The sequence below is a fragment of the Littorina saxatilis genome, linkage group LG2 (assembly GCF_037325665.1).
Source record: "Littorina saxatilis isolate snail1 linkage group LG2, US_GU_Lsax_2.0, whole genome shotgun sequence".
NCBI classification, from domain to species: domain Eukaryota; kingdom Metazoa; phylum Mollusca; class Gastropoda; order Littorinimorpha; family Littorinidae; genus Littorina; species Littorina saxatilis.
In genome coordinates, this window is record NC_090246.1 from 84,446,435 (window position 1) to 84,462,101 (window position 15,667).

At 40.4% G+C, this 15,667-nt stretch overlaps 2 protein-coding genes across 3 annotated transcripts in view; both read left to right on the forward strand.

Moving 5' to 3' along the window:
• Positions 1-15,667, forward strand: part of LOC138959964 (DNA ligase 1-like) — an 87,000-nt gene that overhangs the window by 2,752 nt on the left and 68,581 nt on the right. For both annotated transcript variants that reach the window (XM_070331665.1, XM_070331666.1), the window contains exons 2-4: positions 8,874-8,966; positions 11,163-11,526; positions 12,093-12,159. In XM_070331665.1, coding sequence (XP_070187766.1) covers positions 8,874-8,966; positions 11,163-11,526; positions 12,093-12,159 — 524 coding nt within the window. The remainder of the gene's footprint in view (positions 1-8,873; positions 8,967-11,162; positions 11,527-12,092; positions 12,160-15,667) is intronic.
• LOC138959957 (uncharacterized) lies at positions 676-5,146 on the forward strand. Its single transcript, XM_070331645.1, has 2 exons — positions 676-2,017; positions 3,691-5,146. Exon 1 carries the CDS (start codon positions 921-923, stop codon positions 2,004-2,006), a length of 1,086 nt encoding a protein of 361 aa, XP_070187746.1. The 5' UTR covers positions 676-920; the 3' UTR covers positions 2,007-2,017; positions 3,691-5,146.

Consider the following 15,667-nt stretch of genomic DNA (forward strand, 5'->3'; position numbering starts at 1 on the left):
TTACAATGCTGCCTAATCTTGTTCTTGTAAAAAAGTGATGGACTTGCCAAATGATGTAAGTAATGGTGTCTTCACAACAACTATTTCTTGCTCAATTGATTTACACAAAATGTAGGTGCTGTCTGGCTGGATTTTATGGATAAAATGTAACTCAAACACTAGACAAAATCAAAGATTCCAAAAGTTTTAACTTGATAGAAATATCTTGCAGTTGGTGTCCACCAAGTACTTACATCATTGTCCATGCATACCTATGATTGACGATCAATAAAGGAAAGAGACATGAAGGCAATTATGTTTTGACTTTTATTTCCGGTAAAGCTGTGTTTTAGCTCCCATTACAATCATAGACTTTTCCATCTGAGCATTTTTTATTTTTGATGCTCATGTCAGCATTTCGTTGCTCAGTATTGTGCCTGTCCTCATATATGTGACTGCTAAACAAGTAGACACCTTTAAGTGTGTTTTTTCTGCATGTGGTTTAAACATTTTTGAATGCAGGATGAGGATGTTTTTCTTTTTCTCAGAGCATTAAAATAAACTAGTGGTACCCGTGCTACGCACTTTGTGTGCTGCGCATGCGATGTCATTTTGTTGGTTATGTGCTTGTGAAAATGTTGTTTGCACCCCTCCCCCCCCCCCCCCCCCCCGCACATTATCCCGCATATAATGAATTCCATTTCATGCAGTTTACCGAAACTACGGTTTATGTGAGAGTGCGCATGCGCTAGGCTAGCCATACCCGTATGTGTTATGGCGGCCATGGGCAGCATGTGGGAATTTTCGGCATAAAAAACTTCATTTTCATCCGGAAATCGACGTAACCTGTTGTGTTTTGTGTGTGAAATTGTTTGTTTCTGCTGGACAAAGTAAGTGCTTTATCCTTTATCGTGCCGAGTTCGAAAAAACCGCGAGTCGCGATGACAGAGAAACAAGTAGAGTTGGAACTCGATTCGGACTCAGAATTGAATGACTTGATCCACGCACCCGACACGGGTGGAAAGGAAAAACCACAAACAGTCACTCTACCAATCTCGGATTGGGAAAAGATGAAGAGTCAAAATGAGAAAATTTTGAAGTTTCTAACTATGGTGGTAGACAAAGATGGCGACTCGCCCCAAACGAAACAATCGAAAAAGAGAAAACGTGAAGTCAGTGATGACGAACAATCTGTGGAGACTGGGGATGATTTCGATCACCTTCTTGAAGAAATGTGTAAAACTCAAGCATCAGAATCTCGACCCGAGGCTGAACTGAGCGACCCCAATGAGAGTGAAATTATGAATGAACTGGAGCAAGATTTTGACATTTCTGAGACTCTTGGTGATGAAGTTGCAGATCGAATTGCAAAACTTGTATCAGTGATGGCAAAGGGTCAGATGACCGAAGAAAAGATGAAGCAAAAAGAAAGAGAGTTTAAACGCCCAAAGAACATTGAGACAGGCGTCCCAAAAGTGAATCCCGAAATCTGGGGTTTGATGGAACACAGTGCCAAAACGTATGACTTAAAATCACAACGTCAACAGAAGTTACTGTACACGGCCAACAATGCTCTTGTTGTGGCCTGGGATGTGTCCCTAAAAATGGGGGTTGCCAATGAGGAACAGAAAAAGCTGATCAAAACAATTGCTGAGGCAAGTGGGCTGATACTGAAAACAGCGTATGACATGTCACTGGACAGAAGAGCAAAAATACTGTCTGGACAAAATGTGAACAAGAAATACAGAAAACTGGCATCTTCAAACATACCAGTCACTCAGTGGCTATTTGGGGATGATCTCAAGTCAGCGTGTGCTGATATTGACTGTACAACCAAACTTGGACTTGCCTTTACTCAATCAAGTAGAGGGCAAAAATATTTCCCATCCCGTCAGTATGCACCAAAAAACTCCGAATGGAGAGGAAGAGGAAGGTGGAACTGGAAGAGAGGAGCTCAGTTCAGGGGGAGAGGGAGAAGTCAAGGGAGACCATTCTTCTCCGGCACGACAAGCAGGCAAGCAGAGTAGACAACAAAGAGGTATGTGAAATAAAGAATGCCACATTTGAAGCAGGTAAACTGAAACATTTTGTTCATAATTGGAAGAAATTGACATCTGATTCCTTTATTCTAGATATGGTACAGGGAACAGAAATTCCTTTGAGTGAAGACATTGAGAAGGTGCAAACTCAGCATGAGGCCAAAAATCAAGTTCCTGGTCACTTATTTCAGATAATGGATGCAGAAGTAGAACATCTATTGAGTATGCATGTCATTGAGCCATCAAAACCAGAAGAAAATGAGGTGGTTTCACCTATTTTTCTTGTTGAAAAGCCAGATGGGTCACATCGGCTTATTTTGAACTTGAAAAGATTCAATGAATCCGTTGAGTACGAACATTTTAAAATGGATAACTTGTCAACTGCTACACAAATGATGACTAAAGACTGTTATATGGCCTCAGTTGATCTTAGACACGCTTACTATTCAGTTCCTGTCAAACATCAGTTCAGAAAATTTCTAAAATTCAGATGGCGTGAACAAATGTTTCAGTATACATGCTTTCCAAATGGTTTGAGTAACTGTCCAAGGTACTTCACAAAGCTGCTAAAACCAGTGTATGCAAAGTTGAGGGCACAAGGTTTTCTGTCTACCTCATACATTGATGATTGTTATTTACAGGCAGACACAGTTGAAGAATGTGAAGTGAATGTCAGTGAGACAGTAAAACTCTTTGAATCTCTTGGTTTCACAATACATGATGACAAATCTGTTCTCAATCCAAGCAAACGGTTAAAATACCTTGGGTTTTGGTTGAATTCTGAAGATATGACTGTATCACTTCCAGAGCAAAAAAGGCAGAATATAAAGGCAGCCTGTTACAGACTCAAGGGAAAGAAAAGAATCAGAATCAGAGAACTGGCTCAAGTCATTGGAATGTTGGTTGCCACTTTTCCTGCTAATAGGTGGGGACCTCTGTATTTCAGACAGTTAGAAAAAGACAAGTCTGATGCCCTTAAAGTAGCAAAAGGAAATTTTGAGTCTTTAGCTAATCTATCTGACAATGCTTGTTCAGAGTTAGACTGGTGGATTGAGAACATTGATGAGTCATACCATACAGTGCAAAATGCATGCCATGACATAACAATCCAGACTGATGCTTCTTCTACAGGAGGTTGGGGCGCAGTGTGTGGAGACCTGAAAACAGGGGGACGATGGTCAATGAATGAAAGAGCTTTTCATATAAATGTGCTTGAATTACTGGCAATAGAATATGCACTGAAAAGTTTCAAAGCAAAACTCACAGGGAGACATGTCTTGGTGTTATCAGATAACACTTGTGCTATTGCCTACATAAAGAATATGGGAGGATCACATTCACATGAATGTAATGCGTTGGCAAAAAGAATCTGGATTTGGTGTAAAGATAATTTGATTTGGTTATCTGCTACACATATTCCTGGGAAATGTAACACTGAAGCAGATATGCAGTCACGTCAGTTCAATGACCGTACAGAATGGAAACTGAATGATGTTGTATTTCATAGGCTTAAAGAGACACTGCTGAATCCAGAAATTGATCTCTTTGCCTCAAGGTTGAATTTTCAGGTAAAACCTTTCATGTCATGGGGACATGATCCAGAAGCGTATGCAGTCGATGCATTTGAACACAACTGGTCAAAATGGCTGATATATGCATTTCCTCCTTTCAGTCTGATTCAAAGGGTGCTGATGCAGTGGAGGAGAGACCGGGCAGACGGCATGCTGATTGTTCCCCTGTGGCCAACAGCGGTGTGGTTTCCCCAGCTTCTGCGGTTGCTAGTCCAGGAACCTGTGATTCTTCCGAAAGGGAAACGTCTTCTGACTTTACCACACAGCAATGCAGCACATCCACTTCAGAGAAAACTACGTCTCCTGGCTTGTGTCTTATCAGGCAATCTCTCGAGACACGAGGCCTTCATGGAAAGACTCAAAGCATCATCTGTGCTTCATGGAGAAGTACAACCAAGAAACAATATGCCTGTTATCTTGCGAGATGGCGATCCTTTTGTGCTCAACGGTCAAGTGATCCCTTGCGTCCCTCTGTAAATCTAGTGTTAAGTTTTCTCACTGATCTCTTTGAAGCTGGATTAGGTTACAGTGCAATTAATACTGCCAGAAGTGCACTTTCTTCAGTTATTTTGATGTCAGATAAATCTACGATTGGTACTCATCCTTTGGTTGTGAGATTTTTGAAGGGAGTTTTTGAACTCAGGACACCAATGCCAAGGCATTCCAAGATATGGGATGTTGGTGATGTTTTGAAATACTTTAAGACTCTTCCAGACAATGCTCAGCTTTCATTGAAAGACATAACGCTGAAAGTATCGGCTTTACTTTTGTTGGCATCTGCTCAAAGGGTGCAAACGCTTCATTTGATGAACCTAGAATCTGTTTGTTTTTTAGAGAATAAATGTGTTATTTACATGTCAGAAAAGTTGAAACACACAAGACCTGGCTATCATCAGCAAAATTTAGATTTACCAGTATATACTGTGGATGAGCAAGTTTGTGTAGTCAAGTGCTTGAAAGAATACATTGAACGCACAAAGAAACTGAGAGTTGATCAGAGCGGTAAACTGTTGTTGTGTTACAAACCGCCTCATGAACCAGCATCAAGGGACACAATTTCTCGCTGGTTACGGACAGTATTAGCGAGAGCTGGATTGTCAAGTTATACACCACACAGCTTCAGATGTGCAGCGTCATCAGCAATGAAGAGGTCAGGTGTACCTCTTGGTGATATTCTCAAAGCAGCTGGTTGGACCAATGCAAAAACATTCAAACAATTCTATGACAAACCATTGCAGAGTCAGATGAAAAAGAACACAATCTTGAATTACTATGGAAAGAAAAGTGTGTAGACAAGTACTGTTGTGAAAGAAAACTTTATTGATGCAAAAAAGCATTGATGAATTTATTATTTGATGCACAAATGTCACAGAAAAAGGGTGAAATAATGTGTACAGTTGTAAAAGAAAACTTTCTTGATGCAGAAAGCATTAATGGTTTTGTTTTTTGATAAAAAAGTGTCATTGATTTGAAATGTGCAGTAGATTGTTTCGAGTATTCTGAATATACTCATACCTCTGCTACTTTTAGAATTAATAAAGTTATCAGAACAAGAAACATTTATCTTCTAAAATGTGAGTGAATCAATGAATGTTGAAATGGAAGTTTGACAACAACAACTTTGAAGTCTCACATAAACCGTAGTTTCGGTAAACTGCATGAAATGGAATTCAAAACATAAACGAGTACTTACCAAGTCGAAGTTTGTGTAGAATTCCATGATGCAGTTTACAGGAACGGAGGGATATGTGCCCTCCCTCAATAAAACCCACCCTCTGTTTACAACTTAACTTTTGTTGTTGTAAAACTTTGTAGATCATCAAAGATATGGTTTACGCTTTGATGATCTATGCTGTAAAATATGGCTAGCCTAGCGCATGCGCACTCTCACATATCCCTCCGTTCCTGTAAACTGCATCATGGAATTCTACACAAACTTCGACTTGGTAAGTACTCGTTTATGTTTTGAATTATATTCTCTTGGTGAAAAATAAAATGTTAACCCTTACACCGGTGCAATTCTGTAACACATGTTACATAGCCACTGGTGAATTAACAGAGAGAAAAATAACAAAAAACAGTCATATAGGTTTTCGCATCAATGGGAGGTAATCGGAACTGACCAAAAAGACTGCGCGACCGCACGCGACTATACAAACAAACAAAATAAAATACAGCAGGTATGGCGTTTGCATGAATCCATGATTACGTCTACATGAACAACAGTGATAAAAGTGCGCATCTCTTCCCAGCCGTGCAGCGCTTTGAAAGTTGGAAGCATTAAAATTTTTAGCCATCGTGAAGATACGAAAAAAAGTATGACGTGTAAAATACTTAATGATTCAAACGCATAGTATAACATATATGTAACTGACAACAGAAAATATATACATGGTTCACACACACAATCGAGTGCACACATCCATGCTTATTTAAAGTCATATACACACACACACACATACATACATGGCATCAAGCAACACACAATTAAATGACACATATGGAATATGGAAAACGTATAATGGACATGAACATGGCAAGTAATTTACACCGTTACCTACTATAAAATTGATGATATATATATACCACTCACTTGCTATTCGCCTAAAAGCTTGCAGTGTGCTGTGACACATATAAGAAACCAGAAGAAAAAAGGACTTTACTTTGGCGAAAAGAGCATATGCTGCTTATTTTTGTACATAACTGCTATAACTGTATTTTTTCCGAACACTTACATGTAAAAAACATAGAGATATATCTTACCATTTCACTAAGACAGCCAAAATAACGGTCAAATTAAGGGGAGATCATGATGACGTACATGTCTATGGTTGCACCGGGGGAAAATATTTAGTCGCTGGAACCTATAAGGTTATACGGCGACTTATCAGGTGATAATGTTTCGAACTTATCTTTTAAAAATTAAGTAAACAAATCCATGGAATATTTTGGAGTTCCATTAACAGATAAACAGATCTATCTATCTTCTTATATAGGTTTTCGCATCAATGGGAGGTAATCGGAACTGACCAAAAAGACTGCGCGACCGCACGCGACTATACAAACAAACAAAATAAAATACAGCAGGTATGACGTTTGCATGAATCCATGATTACGTCTACATGAACAACAGTGATAAAAGTGCGCATCTCTTCCCAGCCGTGCAGCGCTTTGAAAGTTGGAAGCATTAAAATTTAAACGGGTAAAAAGCCATCGTGAAGATACGAAAAAAAGTATGACGTCTAAAATACTTAATGATTCAAACGCATAGTATAACATATGTAATTGACAACATTGACAACATTGACAACAGAAAATATATACATGGTTCACACACACAATCGAGTGCACACATCCATGCTTATTTAAAGTCATGTACACACACACACACACACACACACACATACATACATGGCATCAAGCAACACACAATTAAATGACACATATGGAATATGGAAAACGTATAATGGACATGAACATGGCAAGTAATTTACACCGTTACCCACTATAAAATTGATGATATATATATACCACTCACTTGCTATTCGCCTAAAAGCTTGCGGTGTGCTGTGACACATATAAGAAACCAGAAGAAAAAAGGACTTTACTTTGGCGAAAAGAGCATATGCTGCTTATTTTTGTACATAACTGCTATAACTGTATTTTTTCCGAACACTTACATGTGAACAACATAGAGATATATCTTACCATTTCACTAAGACAGCCAAAATAACGGTCAAATTAAGGGGAGATCATGATGACGTACATGTCTATGGTTGCACCGGGGGAAAATATTTAGTCGCTGGAACCTATAAGGTTGTGAAAATGTTGTTTGCACCCCCCCCCCCCCCCCCCCCCCCGCACATTATCCCGCATATAATGAATTATATTCTCTTGGTGAAAAAAAAAATGTTAACCCTTACACCGGTGCAATTCTGTAACACATGTTACATAGCCACTGGTGAATTAACAGAGAGAAAAATAACAAAAAACAGTCATATAGGTTTTCGCATCAATGGGAGGTAATCGGAACTGACCAAAAAGACTGCGCGACCGCACGCGACTATACAAACAAACAAAATAAAATACAGCAGGTATGACGTTTGCATAAATCCATGATTACGTCTACATGAACAACAGTGATAAAAGTGCGCATCTCTTCCCAGCCGTGCAGCGCTTTGAAAGTTGGAAGCATTAAAATTTAAACGGGTAAAAAGCCATCGTGAAGATACGAAAAAAAGTATGACGTCTAAAATACTTAATGATTCAAACGCATAGTATAACATATGTAATTGACAACAGAAAATATATACATGGTTCACACACACAATCGAGTGCACACATCCAATCCATGCTTATTTAAAGTCATGTACACACACACACACATACATACATGGCATCAAGCAACACACAATTAAATGACACATATGGAATATGGAAAACGTATAAAGGACATGAACATGGCAACTAATTTACACCGTTACCTACTATAAAATTGATGATATATATATACCACTCACTTGCTATTCGCCTAAAAGCTTGCGGTGTGCTGTGACACATATAAGAAACCAGAAGAAAAAAGGACTTTACTTTGGCGAAAAGAGCATATGCTGCTTATTTTTGTACATAACTGCTATAACTGTATTTTTTCCGAACACTTACATGTAAAAAACATAGAGATATATCTTACCATTTCACTAAGACAGCCAAAATAACGGTCAAATTAAGGGGAGATCATGATGACGTACATGTCTATGGTTGCACCGGGGGAAAATATTTAGTCGCTGGAACCTATAAGGTTATACGGCGACTTATCAGGTGATAATGTTTCGAACTATTTAGTAAACAAATCTATGGAATATTTTGGAGTTCCATTAACAGATAAACAGATCTATCTATCTTCTTATTATTTTAGGTTCGTCTGGGGTAGAGAAATAAAACACACAGCTAGGTTCGTCTGAGGTGCGGTCGCGTGTTTAGTCGAACCGAAAGTTGAAGAAGAACCAATCACAGATCTCTTTCGCCGCGATGTCAAAGTTCAGGTCAAAGTTCACTGTTGTCTGCTCAAATTTGCGAGACAAACCTCTTCAAACTTTGTTCGTGGACAAAATTGGAAGTCGGGACCTAGCGGAATCGATTTCCTGGGTCACGTTGGCATAGCAACCGAAGGAGAAGGCACAAATCCGCGCGGTTTGGTCACAGGAATCGAAAAACCACCGAAAATCCTACCAGTATTATATAGTAGATAGATCTTGAATACATATGATGCATTTCCTTTTTGCAGATCATTTTTTGCGGCATCTGCAAGTGCAAAGCCCAAAGTGGACCCCACCCCTCCCAGTCCCAAGGATGTTGTCAGTAAAAAGGAGGACAAGAAGTAAGTGTTTTGAGGTTTAACATTAAGGTCCACTAGCACAGTGGTGGTTTTTTTTTATCTCGTAAGAATGAATTTCGTAAAACTGATTTTTTTGGGTATGTGACCAAGTGGGGCGATGGTCATATTTCCTGTAAAAGCCCGAAGAAAAGATCTGAGACTGAGGTGGGCCTTAAGAGTTTTTAACTCTATTTTAGTTGCATTTTTGCAATTATTAATATTATTAATTTGAATAATGGAATTTTGTCTGGTAATAATTTTAGCTGAGTTCGTGTCAATAGTGCTGTTATGCACTTCATTGTGGATTGAAACTAATGAAAGGATGCATGTGATGGTTGACACTGTGTGTAATGTAATCACCACGATTTTTTCCTCATTTTCCAACTACATGGAATTGAAGTGATTGTTAAATATATACACAGACCTGTTTACCAGTACGATTTGGGCGTATTTTGTACGCCAAATTATTATCGGTACGCAAATATGCGACACACGCACAAAATATGCATAAGAAAAAGTCTAGAATACGTTTTCCGGTGTTGGTGTGCTGATTACGGAATGGTACAACTGACTCCGGTTTTGGTCGAAGGGAGATAACCATGACAGCGAGTCTTCAGCTGTGGAAACCTTGTTCAGTTGTTGGCACGTGCGATTGTCTGGACAATCGTGGCAAAATAAAGCGGAAAAATGTGCCAGTTTCGGATGACTGTACCAAGCCTAAAAAGCAGAAGCAGCAGATTTCCTTGGAGAAATATAAGAAAGAGCCAGGAATTGTGGAGTCTACTGTGGGAAAAAGTCATGCACACGGCAAGTATTGTAAATCAGATTTCTCCGTTGCCCATGCTTGGAAATATGACATCGAACGACACTGCAGTTCTAAAACTCACCTGGACAAGGTTGCTGCAAAGAAATCCGCTGAAAGCTGCCAAGGAATTATGAAGTTCATTCCCGCAAAGCAAATCCTGCCAGAAGAAAAGGCTGTAGTCCGCGCTGAAGCAATGTTTTCTGAGATGATTGTAAAAATGAACTTGCCACTGTCGACTGTCAACCGCAGATGTTATTTCACGAACTTCATCTTTTCATTATCAATCTGTTTGGAAGACACTGGTTATAATGCTATAAACTGACAGGTAAATACAATTGTTTTATTCCTGTTGTATTGGAAGGAGTTAAATTCTGAAGGTGTTCACAAGACATGCTATTCTTACACAAACACGTTTGCACCCACGCGTACATTTTCCCTACCCCATATGGCTTTACTTGCAAAGTACACCAACTTTTTGAAAAATACACTCAACTTTTTGGGAAAGTACTCTTGCCTCGGGTTTAGGGTAAACAGGTCTGTATACATGTCTGCTGTACACTGTGCTCCTGTAGGCATTGATTATTGAGGTATCATTAGTCATACCGGGTGCCTGGTGGCTCAGTTGGTAGAGCTCTGGACTTGTGATTTGGGGTCATGGGTTCGAATCTGCGCCGGGACTGGCACAGGTCAACTTAATACAATAATAGTATAGGCTACACGTGTAAACTCAGTGATGGTATCCATGTCCCACTCCTGTGGCATCTAAAAGCTCTCAGTCATTCTGCCAGAACTAAGAAGTGCATGTGGCTGATTACACCTAACCATGCACACACCTAACCATGCACACACCTAACCATGCACACACCTAACCATGCACACACCTAAGGCAAAAAAAAAAAAAATAGGTGTGGTTACGGTAACATAGCCAAAAAAAATAGGGTAGGTAGGTAAGCAATCACTTTTTTTTTTAAAACTTTTTTTTCTAATGTGTACAAATTAAACCTACTTGACAGGGAAATAAGTGTGCGACACGGGCGCTTTCGCTTTCATTGCGTTTTTTGCACTGGGTTTTTTTTTGTTTGTTGTTGTGACAAATGTAATAAAAAGTTATAGGATCGGCCCCTAAAAATAGGGTAGGTCGGGTTACCGTTACCACCCCTATTTTTTTTTTTAGGCCTAACCATGCACACACCTAACCATGCACACACCTAACCATGCACACACCTAACCATGCACACACCTAACCATGCACACACCGGGGTAGCATGACGCCGTTCATGCTAGCTTTTCACTGGGAGGAAGGGATGCAAATTGCCCAGCGATTACACAATAAAGTTATGAAAAGGAAAAAAATTTATATGTGTATCACAGTTATGTTTTTTGTTGTTGTACAGAAGTCCTGCCAAGGCTCCAATGCGGCAGAAAAACTCACCCCCCAGTAAAGAAAAAGCTGCAGCGGATTCTCCAGTCAAAAGATCTCGTCAGAGGAAGGCCAGAATAATTGAAAGCGATGATGACGATCACGAAGAGGAAAATGGAACTCCTGTCACCGAGCAGTCTCCAGAAAAATCAGAAGGAGAGCCGGAGATGGCAGCAACCAAAAAACCACAGAGCAGAAAGAAAAGCAGAGCTTTATCAAGTGATGACGATGAAGAAGTGGTACCCAAGAGTAAGAAGAGAAAGGAGGATAAAGTAGAAGGAAACGGGAAACCCAAACCCTCTGAAGCAAAAGACGGACCCAAGACACCTGAAAAACAGGTCGGTGAAAATTAGTATGTACAGTTGTACCCCTCTTTAAGACCTAAAACAATCTGAGAAATTCAGGTCTTAAAAAGGAGGAAGTCTTAAAATGGAGGTAAATTTACAGAGGTTATAAAGAAAAAATCTGAAACGGCAAGGTCTTAAAAGGGGGGTTCCACTGTAGCATGAAAGTAATTTTCAATGTCTGAGTAGTGTGAAGAGTATAAACATGGAAACACATTATGAGCTGACTTTGGTATTTACCAAGGCAAGGTCAGGTAACAGGTGTTTGATTTACTATCGTAGTCATGAAATAAAAGGTGTCATAGTAATACGCTGTGTAAAGTAAGAAAAGCCGATTTGCAATCAGAAGAGGGATCATTTTGGTAAACTGTAACAACATTATAATGTCAGATTACTCCAAAGTTTATCATTTGGCTTTTACTGGTTTTAGGTTTAGATGATACCTTTAATAGTATCAGTACACAACAAGAAGACCTTGAGTCAAAGTACCATGGTAACTGCAACATGGTTAGAAATATTCAAGAACATTTGTGGTAACCTTGGTTTTAATTTCTTTGCAGGTTAGACTAGCAGCTGTCAAAGAGGCTGCGTCATCTTCACCACTCTTGATACCTAAGAGAAAAACAGGTCAGGCTTCTTTTGTAGAGATGGAGACACAAAGTTGAGAATGATCAATGGTGAACAAAAGAAGCAATAAAAGGCAGATTTGCTTTCCCTATTGAACTTCACTTTGCAAGGACTTTCAGCTAAATCTGCATTGAGATTGAGGGTTGTGCATCTTGATAATCCTGCTATAATTGTTCCTTGTTCCTTTTGGCTCGTAAACAATAATACACAGATCTATATTACATCACATAAAATCATACTCTTGAAACACATAAACACATAAAAGTAAGAGCGAACGAGAAGAAGAGGATCATCTTTTCTTTACAGAAAGAACCAAAGAAATAAATGAATGCATTTCTGTGCAAATGAATTGTTAGAGAATCTCATTTGGACCCTGAAAAAATATACAACTCAACATATGATAATACGAAAATTTAAAACGCGCACATTTTTGTTTGTTTGTTTGCTTAATGCCCAGCCGACCACGAAGGGCCATATCAGGGCGGTGCTGCTTTGACATATAACGTGCGCCACACACAAGACAGAAGTCGCAGCACAGGCTTCATGTCTCACCCAGTCACATTATTCTGACACCGGACCAACCAGTCCTAGCACTAACCCAGACGCCAGGCGGAGCAGCCACTAGATTGCCAATTTTAAAGTCTTAGGTATGACCCAGCCGGGGTTCGAACCCACGACCTCCCGATCACGGGGCAGACGCCTTACCACTAGGCCAACCGTGCCGGTATAACGCGCACATATCTCACCACAAGGCGACTCATCATATATTGGTGATCCTCTTCTTCTCGTTCGCTCTTAACCCTTACACTGGTGCAATTCTGTAACACATGTTACATAGCCACTGGTGAATTAACAGAGAGAAAAATAAGAAAAACGGTCATATAGGTTTTCGCATCCATGGGAGGTAATCGGAACCGACCAAACAGACTGAGCCAGTAGCGTGACATATGTCGTGACAGTATACGTAAAGTAGTGCAACATATGTCGCGACAACCAGCCTAAGGGTTAATTTTATAGATCTGTGTATTATTGTTTACGAGCCAAAAGGAAGATTAAATTACATATTCTTACCCCAATTCTCATAAATGCATTGACTTCAATCTCACATGCTAGATGTCGAAAAACTACTCAAATTACCTGCCCTTGTAAGGGTGGTAACCAAGCTAAAAACAGACGCCATAGCCGTTGCTATGACCTGTTCCACCTGGTTACCCACAACCCACTGCGCACCACGTGAGCGCCGGCATCAGAAATAAGGCCTAAAAACAAAATAGGTGTGGTTACGGTAACCCGACCTACCCTATTTTTAGGGGCCGACCCTATAACTTTTTATTACATTTGTCAAAACAAAATGAAAACAAGAAAACGAGTGCAGAAAACGCAATGAAATACGGTTGAGAGTGCTACACGCTTGGTTGCTCTGCTAATGGCAAAGTGCGACCACCAAAATGAACATGTGGAAATAACTTGTTGCTGTGAACACTTGTGACTAGAAGTGAAGGAACAAAGTTTGTGTTCAAGAATGTGAACTTTAAAGACTCTGAGGATGGCACATAAGATCCAATGACTGACAATCGCTTGTGGGTAGATTTATTTGAGTGAGAATTAAGCCACAAACACCAATTGAGCCATGAACTGTTTTCGTCTCGAATTCCTCTGATCTTCCAAGGGGTTTTTTGTTTTAAAAGGTAAGTTCAAAATTGTTCAAAAGAATATCCATAGTCGCACACTTATTTCCCTGTCAAGTAGGTTTAATTTGTATACATTAGAAAAAAAAGTAGTAAAAAAAGAAAAGGTGATTGCCTACCTTCCTACCCTATTTTTTTTGGCTATGTTACCTTAACCACACCTATTTTTTTTGTTGGCCTAATCATTCTCGACTTTCGACGACGCACGTAGGATGTGCAGAATTCGACGCTCACTTGGACTTCACTAGCCTTTGTCTTTTAGACGATCCAGGCTTGTGGGGTCCTTTACCTGTTCGCCATTCACTTGGTGAGATCTACACTTTTTATTGAATTGAATTGTTGTTTTTGGCTGCTTGGTTTTACAGCCGCGTCGGAAATTTACGTTTCTGGTCGGTTATGGTTTTCGGCCGTTTAGCTTTTTCAAGATGGCCGATAGCAAGCAGTAACTTGGTGCGAGGCAGGAAGGGGAGAAGGCTTATAGCCTTATTTAGAAACCTCTGTGCGGGTCGACGACCCTTTGAGTACAGCAGTCCCTCTCATGAACGGACACCCTTGGGCCATAGCAAAACTGTCCGTACATTGCAGGTGTCCGGTCATGGGAGGGGTGACCACACCACCCCGGCCCTCCCCCATACACTCACACAGAGACACACTAACAACAGGATTGAGTCTATGCTAATCACTTCTTGTGGCTACTAAAAAATAACAATAAACTCCTAATACTTCTTTAAACGTTCTGTAAAAATGATTTGTATGAAAAGTGTTGACGAGAAGAGATAAAATAAATCCTCAACTCAAGGCAGTGAACACACTCACCATGCACTGACATGCGAAAGCAGCCACACAAACACAGCACAGAGGAGTTTGAATAAAGAGCAGCAGATAGAGCTGCATGTCATAATCATGTAATTTATTTTCTTCTTGTCTGGCTTTATTGACTGCATGCCGATCATGTGGCATGGCAGTGACTTTTCACTCTTCAGTCGGAAATACAGAGTACTGTACATAACACAGCTCCTACTCTCCCTCACTAATGCCTACCCCAAGCCGTGACAACTGATGCTTGGAAATTGTGTGGAAGAGTACACCTCTCTATTTCTCTCCAATGCTCTTCCTGCTGACATGCAGTGACACCGGACACGCCACAGAGTTTAGCCAGCTACCCCTCCACCCCCCCCCCCTTCCCTCTCTCTCACTCACTCCAGCCATGTACTGTTTTGGGCTGTGGCCAGAGAGGCCAGCTGCACTGTTCACTCAGAGCAAAACTAGTTGACTGTGTCGTAACTTTTGACAAAGCAACACAACTGAAGGGTTCACAGATTAGGCAACCGATTCACTGGTCAAGGCTGAGGGGAAACAAGAGTATCTTGTCAATGAAAGAGGTTACACACAGACGCTGAGAACTATGGCCGGTTTTTCACTCTCTTTCGCTCAGGACCTTCATCGACTGTGGTTTCTGTTGTTTACCTCCAACAGACAAGAATAAAGAGCACAGTGCAGTTTCATGTTGGCATCTTCGCATGTACTCCACTCCTGACCAAAACTACCCCCCCTCCTGATGGGTACAGGCAGTGCACTCAAGTTATCAGTGACTGTCATCACGCCATTGCGGCTGTTATCTTTGTACCAAGAGCCGGACTGCTCTGTTATCGATTTTGCTGTGGTGAAAATTTGACGATGGTCTGTCCGTACATTGGAGGTATGACCTGCTGTTGGGACCGAAAATGAGTGTCCGCGTCCACGTTTTGCAGGTGTCCGTTTAAGGGGGGGCAAATATAGAAGGAAAACACTCCGTGCCGAGCAAATGTGTCCGTACATGT